The sequence below is a fragment of the Danio rerio genome, chromosome 23 (genome assembly GCF_052040795.2).
Source record: "Danio rerio strain M-AB ecotype USA chromosome 23, GRCz13ab, whole genome shotgun sequence".
Classification (NCBI taxonomy): domain Eukaryota; kingdom Metazoa; phylum Chordata; class Actinopteri; order Cypriniformes; family Danionidae; genus Danio; species Danio rerio.
This window is the reverse complement of record NC_141043.1, coordinates 16,872,807-16,897,517: the sequence shown is the minus strand read 5'-3', so window position 1 is coordinate 16,897,517 and position 24,711 is coordinate 16,872,807. Positions and strand designations below refer to the sequence as shown.

The following is a 24,711-nucleotide window of genomic DNA, read 5'->3' as shown; positions in this document are numbered from 1 at the left end:
ATATATATATATATATATATATATATATATATATATATATATATATATATATATATATATATATATATATATATTGAGTGTTTAACCAAAGTGGTTGAGTAATTAATAAATTACACAATAATAGGTTAAGAATAACCCAATAGCACCAAATATTTTAAACTGAACCATTGGGTTAAATAAATAACTTTTTTTATTTTAACAATTTTTAACAATACGTCTTATTCTCTCATGTCTTGTGAACGGACTATTGATTGTTTTATTGTGCCGTTAGTCTTCAGAGATATGCTATATAAACAAAGTGGATATCCATATTTGTTTTGAGATGAAAGACTAACTTTGACACTTCCAATAATTATGTATGCAAATTGGAGCACTGTAAGAAATGCTGGATTCCACACAATTCCTTCATGTTTTCCCAACACAAATGGATTGAGTTAACTTCATTGTTCTTACAAATTTAAGTTGATTGAACCTAAAACAATTAAGTTGTTCCAGAAACGTAAGAATTGTGTGATTTCAACTCATTTATATAAGTAGTTTAAACAAACAGCAAAAGTAATTTTTGAGTGAGGTGTATTCTTTTATATTAAGCAAGATATACATTTTTATTCCACTCTGTATGGCCTAGTCATTGTTAAATGTAAAGTAGCATAACATAGTAAAATAACATAAATGAGTTCCAGGACACGGTGGCTCAATGGTTAGCACCATTTCCATTTTCCCCCACAGTCCAAAGACATGCTCTTGTGAATTAAATAAACTAAATTGGCCGTAGTGTATGTGTGTGAATGTGTGTAAATGTGTGTGTATGGATGTTTCCCAGTACTTAGTTGCAGCTGGAAGGTCATCCCCTGAGTAAAACATGCTGAATAAGTTGGTGGTTCATTCCGCTGTGGCGACTTCTGACGAATAAAGGGACTAAGCCAAAGGAATGAGGAATGAGTTCTAGATGTGAATGTGTCAACGAATAAGTACTAGAAGAACATAGTGGAAAAATATTAGCAGGTAATAAAATTAGTTGTAGATTTATTTAAACAATAACATCACAGCTTGCCATACTTGCGGTAATGTAGCTATGTATGCTTACAGTACTCGTTGCAAACTGTCCAGCAGAGGACGCTTTTCCCCAAACTGCGCTCATTCATCCCGGCGAAAGTCCAGCAGGCTGCAGCAGAGCTCAGGTTACTGGAGGGCGGAGGAATAATAACCTACTCTCTACTGTCTGCCCCAACTCTCCAGCGGGACAGAAAGCCTGAAGCCCACATTCACAGCCTGTTACTGCCAGAGGACACATCTCTCCGTTTTCACTCTCGTTACTACAAACAATGTGAGGAACATGGCTGACAGAAGGTAAGAGTTGGGGATAAACGTTCAATTCAGCTCTGAGTCGCGAGAGGAGCTTTAAACATCAAACTATGTTTGTTGGTTGTTACGAGGGTCCTGGTGTCACATTATTAGGATGTTTTGATGAAATGCAATGCAGGTGATACTGTTGTGTTTATGAAGTGCTGTGGACGGGTTGTGATGTTCGCACAAATGTTTGCACGGTCAAAGTTCACTGAAAGCTGGTTGTGAAGTTGCTGTCCGATTTTAAAGTGGTTTGTTTGATTTATTTGATTGATAAACTAACTTAAGATCTGGAAGTCTTTTGTTTAGTCATTAACAAGTAAATAATAACTTGACAAATGCACAACTGACAGCATCCCTGGCATTTTAAAAAATCAAAAATTAAAATGTACTTATTTTAAACTATGATTTTTTTCTGTTAAATTTTCATTTTATTTTTTTATATTTTATTAAACTTGTCAATTGTCAACCCTGTTATGCCATTATCTTATTAAAATTATTTACATATTAAGTGTATAAAAATTAAACTTGATTGCGCAATGTTGTTTTAAAATGCTATAATCATCAACTCTATAATGACAGAATCTTATTAAATAAGTTAAACAAGTTACTATAACTCAATATTAAGTAAGTCTACATACAAAAATATAAGTAAAACATAATTCTTTTAGAGAATCTGCTTTCATTATTTTTGTTATTTTATATAGTCTGAAAAAAAACCTGAATTTGTGTAGAAATGTCAGCATAAAGCTGCATATTATCAACATAATCCACACTTTGTACTCTTGTGACATTGAGCAAGATGCTGTAATTGTGATAAATTAGCTTTATAACTGCTAAACCACCTTCCACCTTGTTTTGTAAACCATATTAAAATGTATATATCACATCCAAAAATAAAAAACAAATATTGAACAAAACCATATCGAAATCCAAACTGTAGTTCAGGTTAACATTTATGGCTGCAGGATAGCTAAAATGTATACACCTGTATACATATTATAATAATATGATAATAATAGATATATAATAGATAATAATAATACAATAATAGATATCTATATGATCAAAAATGCCTCTGTATTATGATTAATATATATATTAGATCAGATGTGTAGAGCATCGATAGATTGATTAGGGGGCAGATTGATGAACAGATGTGACGCGGCTGTTGTAGGCTGGTCCAGTGTCGTTTTCCAGGTGTCGGCTTTTATGGAGTTAATAGGATGGATTTTGACATGTTTTATTAATCATGTTGCAATGCCATATCCTCGGTAGACCTCCTCTGAAGCCAGGACAAACACTGACAGCTTTTCTGAACTATTGAAATATTCACAAAGCCATATGGATGGAGTTACTGTTAGACCCGAGACTGAACGTCTGATAATGCGACCCAATTTGCTCACACAATTCGTGGTCCATGGATTTATTATGTATTAATGAGCAAATGAAGATAAAGAATAGTTGTTAATGTTTTTGTAACTTTTTTTTGTGTAATTTTCTATGGAGCTGGCTTAAATGTGTTTGCATAAGACATGTTTTGTGGTTTAAAAAAAAAGTGATTAATCACTAATTCATTAGCAAGTTATTAAGTTAATCAATTATTCACCCAATAATTGAAGTCTTTTTACTGATGTAAAATTGAAGTCGAAAGGTAAATTCTAAAACAACATACAGTACATTACCTAACTTCCCTTCTGTTTGTCAGTAAATTTCGCTCTCATTTTCTTCTTAACCTAAAGGTTTGTCTTTGTTTTGTAAAACACAAAAGAAAAGAATTTGAAGAATTTCCAAGCTGCTTTTTCCCAAGCATTTAAAACAACAAAATGAACTAAATAACTTCTCAATTCAACTTCATTCGTCACCTTAGAATGATACAATTCTTCTATTTATTCATATAGTCTGTGTACATTTTGGGAATTTTTTTTCTTTTCCTGTTTTTTTTTTCTTAAGAAAACTTGCGATATAGAATGCAAAAAGCATAAAGCTTAAAACTATTCATAATATAAAAAAGTCTAATAATTCTAAGGTGATGATTAACTCAAAATGGTCTGACTATGTGTGCAGCAAATGAATTAAATTGTATCAATGAAGTCATGTTTACATAGCTTTTATACAACCAGGAAAGCAGGTAGGGCTGCACAATATATCGTTTCAGCATCGATATCGCAATGTGCACATGCGCAATAGTCACATCGCAGGATCTGCAGTGTTGGGTCTGGATTATAGTTGAGCAGGATTTAAAAACACACCTGATTGTTGTGTAATTGCAAAGTTTAACAATAAAGTCACCAAAAAAATTATCATTTGCATGTGTTTTAAGGCCTGTGACTGTATAAGTAGGGGTGTAACGATACACTCAGCTCATGATACGATGTTTATCACGATATAATGTTCATGATTCGATATGTATCACGATATTTGGAATAAAAAATGAAAATTTAACTGAAATGCAAATTTTACCAAGTAAACTATTTTTTATGTATTTCTTTTGTTTCAACTTGTTAAACTGAACCTTCTTTAAGAAAATAAATTAAACTGGCCTGTCTCTGGAAAATAAAACAATTTAAAAACTTCTTAAAAAATATTATTGAAATGACAGAGACAAAATTAAGGAACAATATAAGTAAAGGTGCAAAAAAAATAAGCTTTCTATTCAATTGAATTTAACAGTAAGAGCTTAAGGCTTTGCTTGGTCACTTGTGTTTTTTCTGTGTGCAAAAAAAAATCCACATTTTATAAGCATTTCAAGCGAGTTTAGTAACAAGTTTGGTAACTTCAAAAAAGATTATTACAGTATATATATATATATGCCATGGTTCTCAATATAATATTGAACCGTTCGGTACGACCTCCACGGTTCAATACGCGCTTGTGAATTGCGGTTTTCTCGGTTTTGCGTTTAAATTATTTATGTGCGTTTTATATCTCCCCTAATTAACTGTGTGTGACTGTCCAAGAGGTGAGATGAGGAAACTCCTCCCCCAGAGTAAATATCCAATCACTATGCTGTAAAGTTAGGGGGCACTTGACCATCATTCCTCACTTTAACATTGCGAGCGGCGGTGAAGTGAGGCTGAGGCAACAGTACAATGAAGTGCCGGCGAAGTGAGGCAACAGTACGAGAAAGCGCTGGCGTCTTTCAAATCTGCGGTGTGAGGACATTTCGGTTTTGCCAGTAAGTCTAATGCCAATAAAAAAAATGGTGAACAAAAAATTACTATGTGTGTGCAAGGATTGTTTTACACGCATAACCATGACTGCACATCTGCAGCGCCATCACCCAGCAATATCACTGTCTAAAGGCAGGATAGCAGAGAAGGTAATTAAGTCCTCCAAATAGCAACAATCCCTCCCTGAGTCTTTCAATCTAACATACCCAACTGGTTCCGAAAGGCACATAAAATAACAAAGGCAGTGCGGGTGTTTATTGCTAAAGATTTGCAGCCATTTTCGGTGATTGGAGATGCAGACTTTTGTCATCTTATAAAAGCACTCGATCCGTGTTACATACTTCAGTCTCGCATTTTTTCAGCACCGAAATATTTAAGATGTTTCATTTATGTTTACTTAAGTACAAATTTGTTTATTTGAAATTGTCAATTTCTCTTTATTAACTTCACATGTATGTTTATTTTCAAACAGTAGGATTTTTTGTGTTCCCCAGTTTGCACATGGTCTACCAGCAGCTGTGAGATTTCATTGTTAATTTTTTCTTATACAATACACTAGGAACTAGTGTACTTCTCTTGGCTTTTAAATAAACAAAATGAGTATTGCAATAAATCGTTTTTTTTTTCTCTCCTTAACCCCTTACTGTTCCTATTGCCTATTGAAAAAAAAAAGGAAAAAAAACACGTGTCAAGCCATGAGAACCAAACCGAAAACCGTGTTAAAAAACTGAGGTATGTGTTGAACCGTGGGCTAACTGTATTGTTTCAGCCCTAATATACAGTATATATATATATATATATATATATATATATATATATATATATATATATATATATATATATATATATATATATATATATTATACTGTTATGTAATATAGTATATATGTGCACCAGTTTAAAGTTCCAAGCTTGTACACTATACGTACGCACGCTCACAGGATCAAAGGCTTATTTTAACTATGGCTGAGGAGGATTTTAATGCCATATCCCATCTTTTACATGCACAAGTTTGTTATATCCAATGGAGGCACATGGTTTGAGCGCATAATAGTGCCTTTCAGACAGAGGTTCAGCAGTCTTTGACTACATTTGTTTTTATTTAAAAGTGAAATACTTAGCTAATATGATGCTTAAATTTACATTAGACAAAAACGATTTATTTATTTATTTTTCATTATTCTGTTGTTCATTTTCAATGTTAAATTGTTATGTTTAAATACCATATTGTTATGTTCAAATGCCAAATACATTTTTCATTTATTTTTAAGTCCAAAGAGAAATGGATTTTATTTATTTATTTTATTATTTTGTGCTGTTTTAAGTGGTTACTTAAGTGGTATTTAAGTGGTTTTAAGCGATAATTAAAACTTTAAAATATAAGAAGTTTTCATGTCATTTTGTAAATTAGTAGTATTTCGAAATGAAAGAACACATAATAATCGTGATAACCAGAATTACTCCTCAGACTTTAATTGTACAACCAAAATCTATTATCGTTGCATCACTGATCACCATTTACACAACAGCAGCTTGATGACGCAAGGGTTGAGAAGGAAAAAACACAGTGTAAACACAAACCGACCGAGAAGGGAGCAAGAGGAGATGATTGAACTTGGGTACGGGCTAGGCCAGAGCCATTTAATTGGCAATTGAATTTACATTAGACGTGATAACCATGAAACCATGATTATTCCTCAGACTATAATTGTCAACCAGAATCTATAATTGTACAATATTTGAATGTAGAAAAAGCCAACGTGGGTGTCTTTATGAGCACAAATACAGCATATGGGCTCTTATATGCAGTTATGTCATCACTCATATAGCAAGTTATATATCTCCGACCCTTCGCTTGGGATGCTTTTCATGAACCGGCCCCCATGACAGACTAATTGAATAGCCCTGGTCTAGGTAATTGAATCAAGTGTGAAAGCACCCTCAAGCTGCAGTCACAATAGAGTTTGAGCTTGCAAAATTCTGTAGTACGACACTGAGAAAAAAGGCTGGATTACACAAAATGATTAGACATTTAAAAAAGCGAGTGATTGGTCCATATTTTACATTTCTGTCCAGAGAGGTCATGTTTTCGATTGGTCTCATGCAGTCAAGTGATGCGATTTAGCAGGTCAGAGTTCACCAAGCTTAAACTTTGCAATGCAGCCAACTGCAAAATTTGTCGCACAAGCTTGCATTTCCGGTCTGACGTATTTGCATGCGTATGAATGAAAGTCTATGGGGAAAAAAGCCCAGTGAGGACATGGAAAATGTGCAGTGTTACAGGAACATGGTTGAGAAACACTGGTTTAGTTGACTTTTCTTTAAAATGTGAGTAAATCTGTTCTTTTTCAAGCAATTAGTTGACTTTCATAAACCCATTGTTTTTAAAGCATTTAGTTTACTTTACTTTAATAAGTGAGTAAACCCATTGTTTTTAATTGGATTAGTTTACTTTAAATGAAATGAGTAAACTCATTGCCTTAAAATTAATAATTAAACAAACTATGTGCATAATTATAAAAAATTATGTCAACCAAAGAAGTTGTCATTTTAAGAACATTTGGTTTTCCTTATTTTTACTGTTTATTTAATCTTAGCTTTGGAAGCATTTAAAACTTGTAACCATGTATTCATCAAAGATGCGTTAAGTCTGGTGGTCTCCCTTCGTAAAAGAATTGCATTTGGTGCAGAACGTGCCACTTTAACACATCTTGCTTTCTATTGTTTACTCTGCCAGCAGATGCTTGTTTCTCATGGCCAAGAAACACATGTGGGGCAACAGTCAACAGTCTTTCACTATCTGCTTTACGTTGCTATAGCAGCGTTTAACTAACTTTGCAGTCGCTCAAAAGAAATGGTTGCGCTCTGACTGGTTTTGCGGTAAAGCCTTAATTACTAGTTGCTTTTTAGATCTTCTCAGATGGAATTACAAATTGGCTTGGCAGAGCTAGAAAACATCTGAGGAAGCCAAAACAAATTCTTCCTCTCATGATGTTTCTCAGATTCTGACCTCTATTAAGAGGTTCTGGCTTTTATTTTCCACCCTATATTGTTAACGTGCACATTTTTATATGAAGTCGATGTTGAGGAGTAGATCTTTTAGGCAGATGTTGGTGGCATTTGCCGTTTCTTTAAGAGTTAATATGGAATGGCAGAAAGATTGTTAAAACCAAATGGCCATTTGCGATAGATGTGGGCCAGATCAGATGGAGAATGAGTTTGTGGGTGTGTGTTAAGTCTAAACTTGGCTCAGCTGTAACTGTGTAGGGTTTGTGTGTGAGATGATGTATCTTGCCCTCTTCCATTCACTTGTTGTATTATTGGAGAAAGGCTCAACCACAACACAAAGCTGTCTGTCCCGGTGGAGTCTTCCTGTTGGCCCGTTTAGGAAACTCTTCCCACTGTGTGCACTTTTTAGAGGATTTTCGTAGGAGTTTTGTGGGTTTTCCAGAGAATTGGTCAGGTGTGTTTCTCAATGTTAATTAAAGCATGTCTGTATTGTTCATGACTATATCAGGCAAATGATGTTGTGTAAGGATGATGAGAATAGATTTATTTTACTGTTGTTTGATTTGGCTTGTTGTTTTAATAGGAAACATCCTTTTTTATTTATTTGAAGCTCAAAAGGAGCTTATTATATCATATTATATTATATTATATTATATTATATTATATTATATTCAGGTTTAGTATGTATGTCCAGTAATTGAAATCAAAACTAGGTCAAAATAATCATTAAATAATACATTATTATTATTATTATTATTATTATTATTATTATTATTATTATTAAGTGTTTATAAAGTGCATTCTACATATAGTCTTAAAATAATAAACCCTATACATTTTTTAATCAAATTTTAAGTTAAATTAACTCACTAACATTTTTTCAATGTTTCCAAAAATTAATAGAGCAAGGACATTTTCACAGTATGTCTGATAATATTTTTTTTCTTCTGGAGAAAGTCTTATTTGTTTTATTTTGTCTAGAATAAAAGCAGTTTTACATTAAAAAAAAAAAACAAAAAAAACATTTTAAGGTCAAAATTATTAGCCTCTTTAAGCTAATTCTTTTCTCGATAGTCTACGGAACAAACTAAAAAATTAGAAATGAGTTATTAAAACTATTATATGTAGAAATGTGTTAAAAATATTGTTACTTCGTTTAACAGAAATTAGGTAAAACAAATAAATGGGAGCGAATAATTCAGTGGGGCTAATAATTCTGACATTATGCATAATTTAATTCCTCTTTTGGGCATCTGTTCCAAAAAGCACCTTGCAGAGCAATCGGCGGTTCATTCTGCTTTGACGATCCATGATAAATCAGGAACTAAGTTGAAGGATAGTAAGTAATTCTACTTTTAAGAACTGGATTTCACAATCTGTGTTTTTTTTTTCACATTGTAAATATTGTCAGTAAATTTAGTACTTTGGTTTAACACCTAACGTTTTTTAAGTGTATATGATAAAGTATATAGTGTAAATGGGCCTATATGTATATGTGCTGACAGCAGCTTTGAATTTACAGGCAAAACGGCAGATAACAGCGTCATCCAGTACAAGATCTCTGCTTTTTTTCTTAAGGTCTGCAAACCATTCAGTGTTTTTTTACAACATGCTGGCGAGCACATTAGTCATAAAAGACTCCTTTTAATAGCCGTCGTAAATTAATGAAGAGCCCTGTTGAGTATCACTTCACAAACAACACTAACACAGATCAGCCCTACAGTCTGTGTGTATGCGTGTATGTGTGTGTGTGTGTTTTCTAACCTAATTTCTAACATTGTAGGGACCAAATGTCTCCAAAACCAGTAAATTTAGACCTTATGGGGTTTTTTTCATGAAGAAAAAGGTTCACAAATGACACAGAATTAAACTTTTAAATGCAGAATGTTTCCAATGAGTTTGGGGTTCAGTATTAGGGTTGGCGTATAGGGGTAAAGAATATACAGTGTGTACAGTATTAAAATCATTACGTCTATAGCTGCGTCCCAAATCGCATACTTGTGCACTATTCTACGCCATTTTGTAGTATAAATAGTGTAAGTAGTGTGTTCACACTGAAAACTCTAAAAATAATAAGTGCACTTTAATTACCCGGATGATGCACTCATTCAGCCGCTAAAATGAAGTGTGTAATGATGGACACTTCACGCACTCAACGACCGCAGGTTTGCTTACGTAGCGGAAGGGGCGGAGCTATCGGACGCACATGTTGAATAACTTTATTAATTTTGGATGGTGAAAGCAAAATTCTTCTACGAGAGTGATTATGGCGCCTCCCGATGGTGAATGCGGCAATACTCACGGCAGGTATTATTTGATAATTCGGTTGTTTACTTCACTGAGTTGGCGACCGTCATACGTCATCAGTGAAACGGTTTAAATTTCCGCTTTGTAAAAAAACATTAGTGTGCCATTTGGGACGACACTACATACATATACTATCCTGTTGAGTGTGTAAGTGCGTAAGTACATAGTGCATGAGTGCATAGTGTATAGTGTGCCATTTGGGACGCAGCTTATGTGAAGCCCCCATAAAAACAACTGTGTGTGTGTTAGGGCTGCACAATATATCTCAAACGTATCGTTATCTTGATAAAAGTATATGCAATATAAGTATTGCAGACATTACATTTAATTTATGCATTAACTGTTTATCTAAATTTGACTAATCAGATGGTGATAAATCTAGATTTATCACCACCCCCCAGTAGTTGATGTTCCGCTATTGGCTGGAGCGGCCCAAAGGCGGACCCAGACCTGAAAATAAATATTTAAGGTGGGAATCGAGACAATTTTTGACAATCAGAGTCAGCATATCTGCAGATGTTTTAAAAGCTAAATGTTTGCACCTTGACACAGTATTTTAGTCAAAATTAAAATTAATTAGATCTGAAACATATCTTTTACCTGTTTATTTTAAAAAAATTATAATAAAAATAAAAATATCAGTAATCCAGGGAAATATATCATAAGAAGTATTGTTATCGCGATACTCAACAACAATATCGCATATTTTGCTAGACTGTATGGTGCAACCCTAGTGTGTGTGTGTCTTCATTATCACAGTAAAACTGCATTTGCTCTGTGAGTCACGTTTAAAGCAGCATTCCCAGAGTAGGTGGGAAGCTGCTGAATATTAACCCAATAGTGCTGAAGTAAAAGTGTTTAGCCCGGAGTGGCAGTGATTAAGAGCACAGTAGGGCATGTCTGCGGCTGTCTGAAAATAACTCACAGCCCCCACTGACATGAGAGAAAACTGAGCGCAGCGCTCAAAACTTAACTCTGCATCTTTCTCTAAGGTGGAGACTTTGGGAATTGCCAGATGCTGTCTGTTGGATTTGACGGCTTTTGCTGTGTAAAAAATACGTTGGATAAGTTGGCAGTTCATTCCGCTGTGGCGACCCCTGGAAAATAAGTAACTAAGCTGAAGGAAAAAGAAGGAATGAATGGGTTTTATATGCTGCTTTTTAATATAATTAGGCATGATGTGTGTTTTTTTTCTTTCAGTGTGTAACCACAAGAAACCGACTGTAAGAGGCATTAGCATTAGCCCACGTCTGCCTTCTAGTTTTCAGTGGCCTTTGTGTTTCAGGAGAGCATGTAATGTAGATACCAGTCAGAAGCACCAAGTCTACTTTTTTTTTTGTTAGCTGGAGGAAGTTCACCACATACTCCTCCCCTGGGTTGAGCGAGACTGCAGCCGTTTAGGATGTACAACAGAAGGACAAACACACACACTCGTGTTTGTTTTTGTGGAGACATTACATTGGTTTCCATTGTTATTATATTGCACAAACTGTATTTTCGATTGCCATAATCCCTCTTTCATTGTGATTTGTAAACTTTTTGAGAACCTATGTCATCATTATTCAGATTTGTTTCTTGATATGTCATAAAAACACCTACACGCGCACACACATGGTTATCAGCAATGATAATAACAGTATTCTTTAACATTGACTTAATTCAGTGTGTACAGCATGTATAAATTCACAGTACAGTACACACACACATACAGACATTTTTTTTTTACATACACATGCACAGAAATATATACACGCCTATAAACAGAATAGTGTAAGTAAAGAAATATAAAAGGGAAAAACTATAAACATAATGTCAGAGAACTTTATAAATGAGAAGAATATCAAATAAAATGATTATAAAACAGGTCAAACAGACAAAATAATGGATTGTCACCTATATTTTGAAAGACATCTTCATGCATTCATACATCTCTTCCATTGTTCTAGATCATTCATTCTATTCATTCATTCATTCATTCATTCATTCATTCATTCATTCATTCATTCATTCATTCATTCATTCATTCTTTCATTCATTAATTTTTCTTAAGCTTATTCCCTTATTTATTAGGGGTTGCCACAGTGGTATGAACCTCTGTTATATCACTTAAGTTTTAATAATGGTGTTGGTAGACAAATACTGTCAGATAAATACTGATACTGTCTTTGGCCTACCCCTAAAAACCAACCCTCACAGAAACAAGCGCCGATCATTGGGTGTTAATAAAAACAAGTTTGGGATAATTTATAAGCATTTTTAATTTGTGATGACCAATGTAAAGTCCTCAATAGTGGCTCTTTTTCATATTTCTCTACGTAGGTCTTAGGCAATTTACAATACACAAATTGTTCTTAATAATTAAATTATATACATAGACATAATATATAAAGACAATCCAGAATTGTGGTCGGAATAACAGGCGAGAGGTCGGAAGGCAGGCAGCAGACAGGGACAAAAAGTCAAACTAGGCTAGGGTCAAAACACAGGGAAAACAAGACAAAAATGTTGTAATGTCCCTTACGTAAACAAAACTGCGTGTGCTGCTTAAGTAGTGTGTGTAATCAGTCCTTGACAATCTTCCGGTGGTGCGTGTGTAATCAGTCAGAATGAGGAAGCATGTGTGTGTGAGCCAAGTGCGTATAAAAATGTAGTCCAACAATGGCAGATTTGTGGTCCATAAGTGATTGTGCGTGCAATCCAGCGATCTAGGGAGTTTAGCTTCGTTGCTAAATGGCTAACATGTATTTTATTGAGAGAATTGGTGTGTTTATGTGCTTTATGAAGGCTGAAAAACAGCGTTGATTTATTTGGAGCCGTGTCTAAGGGCCTACTCACACTATGCCATCCGTACCGTGCCCAGGCCCGTTTCCCAGATCGTTTGAGAAGTGTGAGTGCGCTGAATCGGGCTCAAGCATGGTTTACTTGGCCAGCCCTGGCCCGGTTAGAAGAGGTGGGCCTGAGCGCGGTTCACTTGGGCTTTAAATTTTGAAATGCAGAATGTTTCCAATGAGTGCAGGGTTCAGTGTTGGGGTTGGGTATAGGGGAATAGAATAAAAAGTGTGTACAGTATTAAAATCATTACGTCTATGTGAAGCCCCCATAAAGACGTACTTTGGCGCGGTACGTTTGTAGTGTGAGTGCAAAACGCGCCAAAGCCTGAAACTGAAAGTGAGACGTGACTTTTAAGGGACTATTTCATATGGATTAATTAATCATTCTTACTGTTCAGTGAACGCAAACTGCCGTAGTTTATTAAAGACGCAAACCTCTCACTGCACAGCAGCTGCGCACCTTCAGCAGACCACCTCATTCCTGCAGCACGAGGGCTTTATGATTATGAGCGCCAAAAGTGGCAGATCTGTTCGGCGAAATATCTGACTGCGTGTCACCGCATCCCTAAGGACTGTTTGCCGAAATATCTGACTGCATGTCACTGCATATCAAACGACTGAAACGATATAACTAGAGAAATGTCCACTGTGCTGTTGAGTGAGTGCGAGTAAAAGCGCTTCTCACTGAACAGCACAGCAGCGATGACGTAAGCGTGCCGAGGCCCGATTGTGGTGTGATAGGGGCCGTCGGGGGAGACGGGAGGAGGGACAACCGTGCTTTGGCCCGGTTCGAGGCAACTGTACCTAGTTTGAGTACGGCCTAAGTCCACTAGATCCATTCGGAGATGCACCCAACTCATCAACTCTTCCAGAAACTTAACCTGGATGATGGAAGGTTTCAGCGATGCTTCCAACTGAGCCCAGCCCAGTTTGATGAACTGTTATTGGTGTCACGTGAATCGCATCATTCGCATCGCCTCATTCGTGCCTATTGCACCACAGGATATCTATTCGTGTCTTTGCATTGACATAACATAGAAATCCCTCGTGCTTGACGCTTCTTCCTCGTCTGGTGTAGACGCAGCATAAGGGGTAGAGTTGTGATTGGGCCTTATATTTACTGTTTGGACTATATTACACTATTTTGACCACCGGTTATAAAAAAGACACTAGCATCTTGGATTCATCTATGTTGTTTTATTATGATTTTTGTGTGCATGACAAACCTTGATCTTATTTGTAATTGTAATGTAATAACTAGCACCTTTTGTAAAGCTGCTATAATAATAATAATTGTGAAAAGCACTACCGTATTTAAAAGAAGTTAAATTGAATCTGTAAAGACAATAGAGCTATCAAAAAGTATAGCTAAACCAGTACTCTCTCTCTCTCTCTCTCTCTCTCTCTCTATCTCATTCACTTCCTCACTAATTGACTTATACACACAACTGCCCCAGAGGCTCATCTCTGTACTTTAGTCTTTTAAGTCCCTCTTTAAACCCCTGTTGGAAAGCTGCATTTAATGAGACTGGCAGAAATGAAGTGCGATTCTTCCGTGTGTTTTCCGCTGATGAACGCGAGGCATCCTCCATCTGTGCTAATGCACTTCTTCTGAATCCTTAGCTCTCACAAGAACACTCTGACCCGTCTCAAACGCTCACACTTGTCCTCTGATCCACCCCATACCCCCATCCAGGATGTAATGTGTGTTCATGGGTCCGCTGACTGCAGCTTGTGCATGTGTGTGTTCAGATTAAACCTGATTTAAATCAGCGTAAGGTTTCAACATGTTTAAATATCGCTGAAGGCTTGATAGCGCATCCAAATATAAAAACATGTTGTTCATTTACTCACACTCAGTTCATCCAAGATGCTTTTTCTCTTTCTTTTTCTTCTTCAGTAGAAAATTTGAAGAAGATTTTTAGTTCAAGGAGCTTCATAAGACCTCAATGAATGTATGTTTAGGAATTATGGATATTATTTATGTTTTGCCTGTATAGGTTTTTTGTTGACTCAAAGTGCTAATATCTGCTGACTTGTATTTTGTGAATTACAGTTTCAACAAAATATCTTTTTGTCTGATAAACTGAAGTAAAAAAGTCACATACATCTTGCAGGAACCATCTGTTTAAATCAAGATTTGATGGCTTTTTACATAGATATTGATAAATATTAGGAATTCACAGTAACCCTATTAGCATTCACACCAGTATACAATACCATTCTGCTTGTTATGAGAATCACTATCTGCTTTAAACGCTCAAGACTTCTTCAAATCTATTCTGAATGGCTGGTAGTATTTATATTGTTATCTGCAAGAAGAAATAGTCTCTAATGCTGATTTCACAAAAGTAGATATAGGGTTTGGAGATATGACATCTCACATTGCACTGTAAAAAAATGCAGGTTTCCACACAATTCATTCATGTCCCAAACCAAATCGATGAAGTTAAAGATACAGTAGGTGATCTGCCAAAATGCTAACCACTTAGCATATTATCTTTGGACGATGGGGAGAGACTGTTATTCCAAGCCATGGCTCCTGAAATTGCGAATGTGCGCACCGCATCACAACAGCACACAACCCTCTAGTTCATGCCATTCGCCAGTTAGTTAGTGTTTGGACAGCGGCGTGCAGGAATTAAACTTATTACTAAGCCATACTTACATGCTATTGCAGAGCGAATATTCAGAGTAGCATGGTAAACAGTATTGGAAGTCTTTTATTGTTCAAAAATGAACAAATGTAAATATAAAAGCAACTTTAGCTCAGTAAAGCAGGTTAGGCTGAAAAGCATTATTAACTGATGTATTGTTGTTAAACTAAATATAAATCTACATTATCGATGCTGTAAAAGGTCCCTTATAAAACTGAAAATAGTCACATCAATCTTTTGCCAGGAGATTTCAGTGGCTGAACAACACATGCATATAAGCCATTCATAACAACACAATCTAACATAAGCTTAGCCTGACTAAAATAGTTTTAAAACAGAACATTACCTGTCTAGCAGTAATACTTCGGCTATGGTGTCGTCCTTCCTCCAGCGTGCAAAAGTAACTGCAATATTGATTCAGGATTTTCAAATGAATCTGCATGTCATTTTGGAGTCGGCTGCTGTCCACCGGAGGTCGCATCTTTGGTAGCGGGCGCATACTTTGAGAGCCTTCTTAAATGAATAAATGAAATACGCTGTTTTCCACAAAGGTAACTCAGCATGCTGAAATGTAATAAGCTACATGCGCACTGGGCGGGTTAAAAGAATCAAAACAAAGACAGACGTTCAGGCACGTGATGAAAATTTTCAAAGCTGAATATCTGACTTCAGCATTGCTTTTCAGATAAACAAGAATGTTTACTTAGCATATTTCCTAATTATCTGTGATCTTTTTATGCAGCTTTTATGCTTTAGAAGAGTCAAAAACCTACACACAGCTAACTGTGATTTTACAAATTTTAGCAAAAAAAAAAAACAAAAAAAAAAAAATATATATATATATATATATATATATATATATATATATATATATCTAGGTATTTTGCTTAAATACATTTTGTAAATAGTAAATAATGGCTCTTCTCATTTTTACAATAACTTTTTTACAATAAATTTTAACTTTTATAACTAAACATTTCATTTACATACGAACACTGATAAGCAAATATTTAAATGTGGTCTCTGCGGTTTAGTTCGTTCTTGATGCAGAAGAACCAACGAGGATCATACATTTTACCAACATGTATGATGCTCTGTTTATGTTCACTGATTAATGAAAAGTGTTAATATCTCATGAAAAGATGCCTTGTTCATGTGCATTTATATATTGATCTCTCTCTATTGATCTTTTATGACTGTTTTGAAGTGTCAACGGATGGAAAAAAAATATCTTCTATATTGTGTTCTGAAGATTAAAGCATATTTTATGGGTTTGAATCACCGAAAAGGGGAAATAACTTTATTGATGCAGTTATCCATTGTATGAACAAGCCTTATGATTTAAATAATTGCATTTAGTTCTAGAAATAACACTGTTGACTAGTAAATAGAAAGCTTTTTTTTTCCACAATCCATAGTCTGCATAGCTTTAGAAATGGGAACTTGTATTCGCTGGACATGACTGTTTGCTGGTTAATGGAGAAATGTTAATATGTTAGGTATTGTGCTGCGCTGTTTGCTGAGTAAATATGTCACTGATGATATTTTGACCAATCTGTGACCACGTCTGGCCAGGTGCATGATGAATGAGACAGTGATGTCATAGAGGAAGTTATGGGAACCTGTTTTTTAATGAATGAGGACATGCACACTCCTGCTCCCAGAATAGAGTTCCATTAAGTACAAAGGGTTATCCACAATATAAAAACCAAACATTAATACTAACTACAATTATTAATAATTATTATATTCATTCATTCATTTTCTTTTTGGCTCAGTCCCTTTATTAATCTGGGGTTCAGCATACTGTATGTTTTATGCAGCGGATGCCATTCCAGCTGAAACCCATCGCTGGGAAACATCCATACACACTCATTCAATTTAGCTGTAGACAATTTAGCCTTCCCATGTGACTGTGGGGGAAACCGGAGCACCCGAAGGAAACCCACACTAATGCTGGGAGAACATGCAAACTCCACACAGAAATGCCAACTGACCCAGTCGAGGCTTGAACCAGCGACCTTCTTGCTGTGAGGGGATTGTGCTACTCACTGTGCCATCTAGATGTCCAAGATATTATGTTTTATATTTAATTTATTGATTGGCTACTTTTATATTTTAGTTTCTCCAGATTCTCCAGTTAACTGTAAAGTGGATGGAGGACATGTCTGTCCTGTGCTCTCCATCCATACTGAACCTCTTCCTTCCTGTCTGATGCTTAGCAGTGCATAGGTGTCGATCGGGTAAAATGACAAAAAAAAAAAAAAGAGGTGTTGGTCACAGTCCCACAAATAGCTTAGTAAATGCAGTACTGAAAATAGTTTGAATTTGGTGAGTATAAATATTATACAAACATACACACCCCAGAGGCTGACAAGCGCTGTTTGATTGGGTCCCCTAATAGTAACTCTGGGCACCCCAAAATGGCATGGGCCCTTTGAATTGTCCAAATTTCATCACCTAATCCCACCCTCCACAAAAGAGTTATACTTTATTGAAGAGTTAGTTAAGGTTTAGGTGTGGTGATTATGCATGGGGACACAAATGAAGTCATGTAGCAGCATACAACTCTGACTAGGCCTGATATCTACTGTACTTGTTGTTGAACAATATATTGCACCAAAATATATTGTGTTAAATTATATTATTGTCATTTTAAGACCACTTCATGCCACCCATTTTATGATGCCAGAAAAACAAAATAATAGCATCATAATGCAAGATCATTCTTCCAATGAACACATCATATTTTATTCTTTAGAATATTTAATTTAATTATAGTCATTTTAACAATTTAATAATGAGGCATTGGAATCAGAATTGGAACACATCAGAAAAAGCACATATCCTAAATAAATAATATTAAATGTTAACAAAGTAGTGTAAGGTAAACAAATGTTAACAAAGTAGTGTAAGGTAAAAAGTACCAGGCTGCAGTATCTGCAACCACATCTATTTTCAGTCATCAGACACCCACAGGAAAATATACTAGTAGTAGATACTATACTGACACTTACACCGACACCAATAGAGATAGAGAGGTTGCACAATTAGCAAAATAGTTGCTTTTATGTATGGGCGGTATGTTTTGCAATATCAAAAATGATTGAGTTTATGTCCATGTGTTGTGCGATAATTTAATATATTGATTATTGTAACAGGCCTAATACTGGCCTAGATTTGGCATATTGTTGGAACAGTGAGCATTCATCCTGAATGTGCATTCATGCTCCATGTGGGCCAAACATGGCGTGGGTTTAGCACAGGTGGCACCATCTTTAAGGTTAGACATAAGATATGAGCCAGATGTCAAATGTAGTATTTAGGCCAGATGTAAAAAATTGAAATGTGGGCCACATAAGTTTGGAATATTTTGACCCACATTTAAAATACATTTGAATCATTTTTGAGTAAGTAAATATTTAATTTAATCACAATTACATTTTTAAAAATAATAATCTATTTTTTCGTTTGTGTGGGTTTCCTCCGGGTGTTCTGGTTTCCCCAACAAAAAGACATGCGCTATAGGTGGATTGAATAAACTAAATTGTCCGTAGTGTATTTGTGTGAATGACTGTTTATTGGTGTTTCCCAGTACTGGGTTGCAGCTGGAAGGGAATCTGCTGCACAAAACATATGCTGGAATAGTTGGTGGTTCATTCCACTGTGGTGACCTCTAAACTACAGACTAAGTCTCAGGAAAATAAATGAATGAATAATCTATTGCTTCCTGTATGTCGCAAAATAACTGAATTTAACCTACATTACATACATTTTATTACCTAAATTATATTATTATTAAAAGGCGACGCAGTGGCGTAGTAGGTAGTGCTGTCGCCTCACAGCAAGAAGGTCGCTGGGGCGCTGGTTCCAACTTCGGCTCAGTTGGCGTTTTTGTGTGGAGTTTGCATGTTCTCCCTGCGTTCGTGTGGATTTCCTCTGGGTGCTCCGGTTTCCCCCACAGTCCAAAGACATGCGGTACAGGTGGGTTGGCTAAATTGGATGTTTCCCAGAGATGGTTTGCAGCTGGATGGGCATCTCCTGCGTAAAAACATGTGCTGGATAAGTTGGTGGTTCATTCCACTGTGGCGACCCCGGATTAATAAAGGGACTAAGCTGAAAAAAAATTAATGAATGAATATATTATTATTAATCAAATGTCAAGTCAGTTTTTTAATAAGATACAAAGTTATGTTTTTTTCCTGATTACCTCATTTCTGGACATTGAGAATTATGTAGCCAGAGCTACATATGGCTGCATTTCGTCTTTAAAATTAGCGCTGCGGGGCGATATGACGGCATTCCTTTTCACGCTTACCAGCTAGCTATTTACCTCAGTATAAACGGCTTTCTCACTGTTACCAGTTTAGGAAAGGAGTAGGTTGGGTCAGTCGGTCAGTTAATCAGTCAGTCGACAGCAGCCTCTGTTGGATTTATGCGAGAAAATTCCTTCTGGGATGCATTTGCCGCTCTCTAGAAATGTATATGTAATATAGGGGTACATTTTTAGAATGAGCCTGGATTGCTTTGAATTGTTCTGTTTTAAAATGAAAAAAAAAAACTCTATCAATCAGGTCTCTTTAAGAAAAAGCACACCCCATAGTGTGCCTAAAGTGTAATGCTTCATAGTTATATCAATTTCATTGCAATCATGACAAACCAAGTCTGACTTCCAGACAATGACCAAACATGGGCCCTATTATAGTTAAGGATTATTAACTTGGCTGAGACTTGGCCCAGATATGGTCCATGTTTGGCCCTTGCCCGGAAGCCAGACTCGGTCCAGTCAGGTACCGTAATTGCAACATGTGGGCCAAGCAAGAGCTGGTTGTGTGGGCCAGAGCTGGGCGAAATTTTGCTATGTGGTACATAATTGCCACTTTTAAGACAGATCAAATTCCAGCCTGTGAGATGAAGCTGGAATGTCTGGTCAGTACGAAAAAGACAGAAGGTGCTGAAGCATAACGCTGCTTCCCCCTGCATTACCCTTTCACCTCTGGGGCAGGACTGTGGATCTGTACTCCTCTGAGGGGTCTAATCAGCCATCTCACTCATTAACAGTCAATGGGAACCAGGCTGCTCTCACCGACAAACACCACCATTGTCCGCGGTCATGGAGTGTAGCTAGCGTACTCGCTAACACCGGAATGCTAATTCCTTTAATTACGACTCCGGCCGCGCTAGCAATATTAGCTAACTAATTGCTGAAGCATGGCTTATCTCTCGTAAACTGAGTGGAAATAAAAACAAAATGACTGAAATTGCTTGTAGAGAGCGGAGAAAACGCATCAGTGCTAACTCTTTATTGAGGGATATGTTTTCCATACTAGCCTGCTGTATCTCCATTTTTTTCAGCATGACTGTTAATTCAGCTGCCGTTTTTAAATTAGGAAAACATGACGGGGTGGGCGGCTGTCGCTTTTAGAATGTCCTATCAGTTACTGTGTTCGTGTGGTGTGAAGCTCTCTGGTGAAACTCTAGCAGACAGTAAAACTGATGAAGTGGCCTTTCCTTTGGGGCCGTGCTGATGGGAACTGACTCGCTATTTTATATCCCAATATCATGTCTGTACTGGAAGTCTCTGTCAGCTGTATTGGGATTTGTTTGTTGTGCCTGTCAGTTTTGGTTCAGATAATGAAAATCGATGTCGAGAAAACGGATAAAAACACCTGCAAAAAGACATGCGTCATGCAGGAAAATGTCATTACTATCGACAAAGGCCATATGTATTGGTGCAGTGCAAAAGACGTATTTTAATTTTCTGTTGATGACAGTCATGTTTAATGAACTATTATGGAAAATACTTTTCACAGCTGATATTGATGTTCTTGTTTTGTTTTTGTTTGTTTGTTTTTGTTTTTTTGTACTGATTAATTATTGGATGTGGTATTCATTTTAAAATATATAAAACAGATTTGAGCATATGGGACATTCTTTCAGAAACATACCCTGAAATAAAGACATAAATACAGTGAATAAAAAGTATTTCATCTCAAAAAATTCTAAAATGGACTGAAGGTTGATTTCTGTGAGTTGTTCTGTAAAGGAATAGGTCATTCATTTGGTTCTCAGATGTGTTTTCTTTATTAAAACACTTTACAAATGTATAAACCTTGTCATTGTCCTTGTCCCCAGCCCAAATGAATCTACGAATTTAATAGTTTTATTATGCTAAAAACTGTTATTTAGAAAAACAATTCTTCAAAAATATCAAGTTTCAGTTCTTGTCATTCACATCAATTGAATAAAAACCTGAAATTATAGATAAATTCTACAAATAAATGCTACAAATATATAGTATAATACAAATCAATGTACAATTGTTTCTGTCAGTCCTGTAACATCTGCATTAAATTTAACATAAAATGCGTGCAATACACATTTAAGGCTATGACTAGGAAGTGACATCATTTGATGGAGAAAGTGACAGTGATCAAGGATGCCTTCTATCATTGAATTGTATGACTTTATGCTTGTTTTGTATGATTATTTTAAGGATGACAAGCTTAAATCAGGCCCTATCACATTTTTTATAAGAATAAAATAGGTAGAATGTCCCTTTTATAACCTATGCCAAAATGAATTTATTTATTTATTTATTTATTATCATTTTTAGGTAATTTTATTTAATTTTTCAGTTATTTAAAGAGGAAATGCAGAAATGAATGTTATTTTTCTAGTCATTTTTCCTGTTGTCAGAAGAAACTCAAGCACATGGAATGCAGCAAAATCTCATTGGGAATATTTTTTATATATTCTATAAAATTTAAATTTTATGTAATTTACTAGATGTAGATTTGAGTCTGTTGTAGATTATCCCAAAAGAAATTATTTTATTTTATTTTATATTATTTTTATTTCATCATTTGATGTAAATGCTCTACAATAAGGACTGTCTGATGGCTCGAGGCTAGCATGTGAGACGCTCAGGACAGTAGACAGCATAATTGCTGGCCCGATCGGCCAGTGCTGCTTTGTCACTAGTTTAATTTGACTGCGACTGTTTGTCAATTGCGTGCAAATACAGTCCTAGGGTACTTTACACCTAGATGTTTGTTTCAGAAACTGTCTCGTTTGACCAGTTAGCACGATTCGCTTGACATATCTAAATCCTATCATGCTCAGATCCACGCCAAATCATCGCCTGAATTAGGTGGTCTCGGCTCGATTGAAACAAACTCTGGAGCTGATTGATTATAGTGAGAAAGCAAAACGATCCAAAGAACTAACAAACCAGGCTATATCACAGTGTATTATGGATATGTAATCGCCATATATACTATATGAAGAGAAAATGATAAGGGCAGGATGTCATTCCTATCAGCAAATGTGCGTTTTATGTCGAATATGAAAGTGAAAGCATGCTGAAATATTACTGCGTGCTGTTCATCCGATATAGGAAAATTGACCAAAAATACCATCTGATATTTTATCAATATTTTAATCTTAGAATATTTTGTATTAGGCCTTTTGTTTTGTTCATTTCTGCACTGACACCTCGAAAGAAAGATTGATCTTGAGAACATTGATCTGCTTCATGATCTGACTGCAGTCTCGGTTCATATTATTTATTTATTTATTTATTTATTTATTTATTTATTTATTTGTTCAAATTTAGTTACATCACAATTGTAATTTTTGTTATTGGCAGTTGTATTTATAGAAAGTTTATGCTGAATAAAAAGTGTATGTATACACTTATGTTTGGCTTTTGACACATTATTTAAAATATGTGGCTATAAATCAAATATTTTAGCTAAATATAAATAGCTATTAACCTCTGTTTTTTTGGTGGGGCCAATGAAAATTTTGGCATGGCAAGTAAAAATCTGAACTGGGCCAGTGGAAAAAATCCTTAGCATTGAACCCTGTCTTCCTACATTTGTTCAGTTGTTAAAGCAGCTCATATGCATATATTTGCAACTAAATGAGATTTTTAAAATTTAATACTTTTATTTTCTTGTATTTTATTACATTTTCTTTTTATTCAGTTGACATTTTTAATTACTTTGTTATTTAATTTACAATCACAACATTAATACTTTCTGGTTTTTGTAATTATCTGTGTACAGTTGAAGAAATCAGCAATGTCCTCAGATTTCACCACCTTCTTGTAATATCTTTGTCATACTTATGTCATTATACAGATTTGCATCCTGAAATGTCACAAAAACAAACACACTTATACATGTATTCTAATATACCCTTACATTGTGTGTTTCATTTATTTTTACATTATGTATTTCTTTGGTTTTCCCTCTCCCTTGTTTGTCCCCTTTTCTGTCCAGCTTTCCAGACATGCATATGTAATTCCCATCTCTGTTACTGAGAAACACATGCACATCTGAGAGCATGTCAAAGCAGCATATCATTCTCATAAACGGTCTGCAAGACCATTTAGTGGAGCTGAAGCCTGTGTTTTTCTGAACTGATCTGTACATGTGGTAGTCACTGGAGTTAGGCGATCCCATGTTATGTTTGTCTCTATAAATTGCACTGTGTGTGTGGACATGTACCTGTTTTAGAAAGCATAAAATATTGTCTTAGAGAATGAAGAAGCACTTTTTTGTCCTTAATGTAGTTTGTCTAGACAGTAGGCCTGGACAGCCTATTTTTTCCTATGCCAGGGTCATTACGAGGTATTATGAACCAAAGATAAGATTAAGGCCGTATTAAATGAGGCGTTTAATTGCGCATCCTGACTTAAGTACTACTGTATGTCTCTTTTGATCTTTCTCGTATAAAAAAGAGCTGCCCCCTTATGCCAGCTTGTTATTTGTTCAAAATTGCAGCAATTTGCTCCTCAACACCTGCTCAACATTCTCTATCCAGATCTAATATTAGTATTTTGTTTTTCAGCAATACGGTTCCTTTAGGTTTGCTTATAATTATAATCGTAAAACTAACAATATATTCCTCAGAACTTATTTTCATCTTTCTGCTCCTCTTTCTACAAAGGGTAGGACACACCAAGCTGACAGTCGGCCTTTGGGCTTCATTGATCAGAGTAATTGGTTTGATGTGTTCGATCATCGAGTTAACGTTGAAGCTTATTGGTCCGTTTTACCATGTAGAACTAGGGTTGTCACTGGACTTCAGTACCAATCAATAATGTAATTTTAAAAATGTCCATTTCTTGCTAACATTGAAGCACCGTTGAGCCTGTTCTTAAACAGCGCTGATTTGCCATTGTGTTCACATGCTCAAAAGAAATGACTATGATTGGCCTTCATGTGAAGGTCATCAGTTCACTAAACTCAACTCTGTTTACTGAGTGTATACACAGATAAAGGGAAACTGGAGCATTTCAAAGTCACGTCAATCAGCTGGTTTGTCTATAAGTTGACATACAAGCGATCCGCTGATGAAATGCTCTAAAATGCTCCA

The 24,711-nt window shown here is 35.6% G+C and overlaps 1 protein-coding gene across 1 annotated transcript in view; it reads left to right on the top strand.

Moving 5' to 3' along the window:
- The first annotated feature begins 1,263 nt into the window (after positions 1 to 1,263).
- Positions 1,264 to 24,711, top strand: part of arhgap46b (Rho GTPase activating protein 46b) — a 158,746-nt gene continuing 135,298 nt past the window's right edge. The window contains exon 1 of the mRNA XM_087306683.1: positions 1,264 to 1,350. Within this exon, the coding sequence (XP_087162809.1) occupies positions 1,337 to 1,350 (14 nt within the window). The 5' untranslated portion in view covers positions 1,264 to 1,336. The remainder of the gene's footprint in view (positions 1,351 to 24,711) is intronic.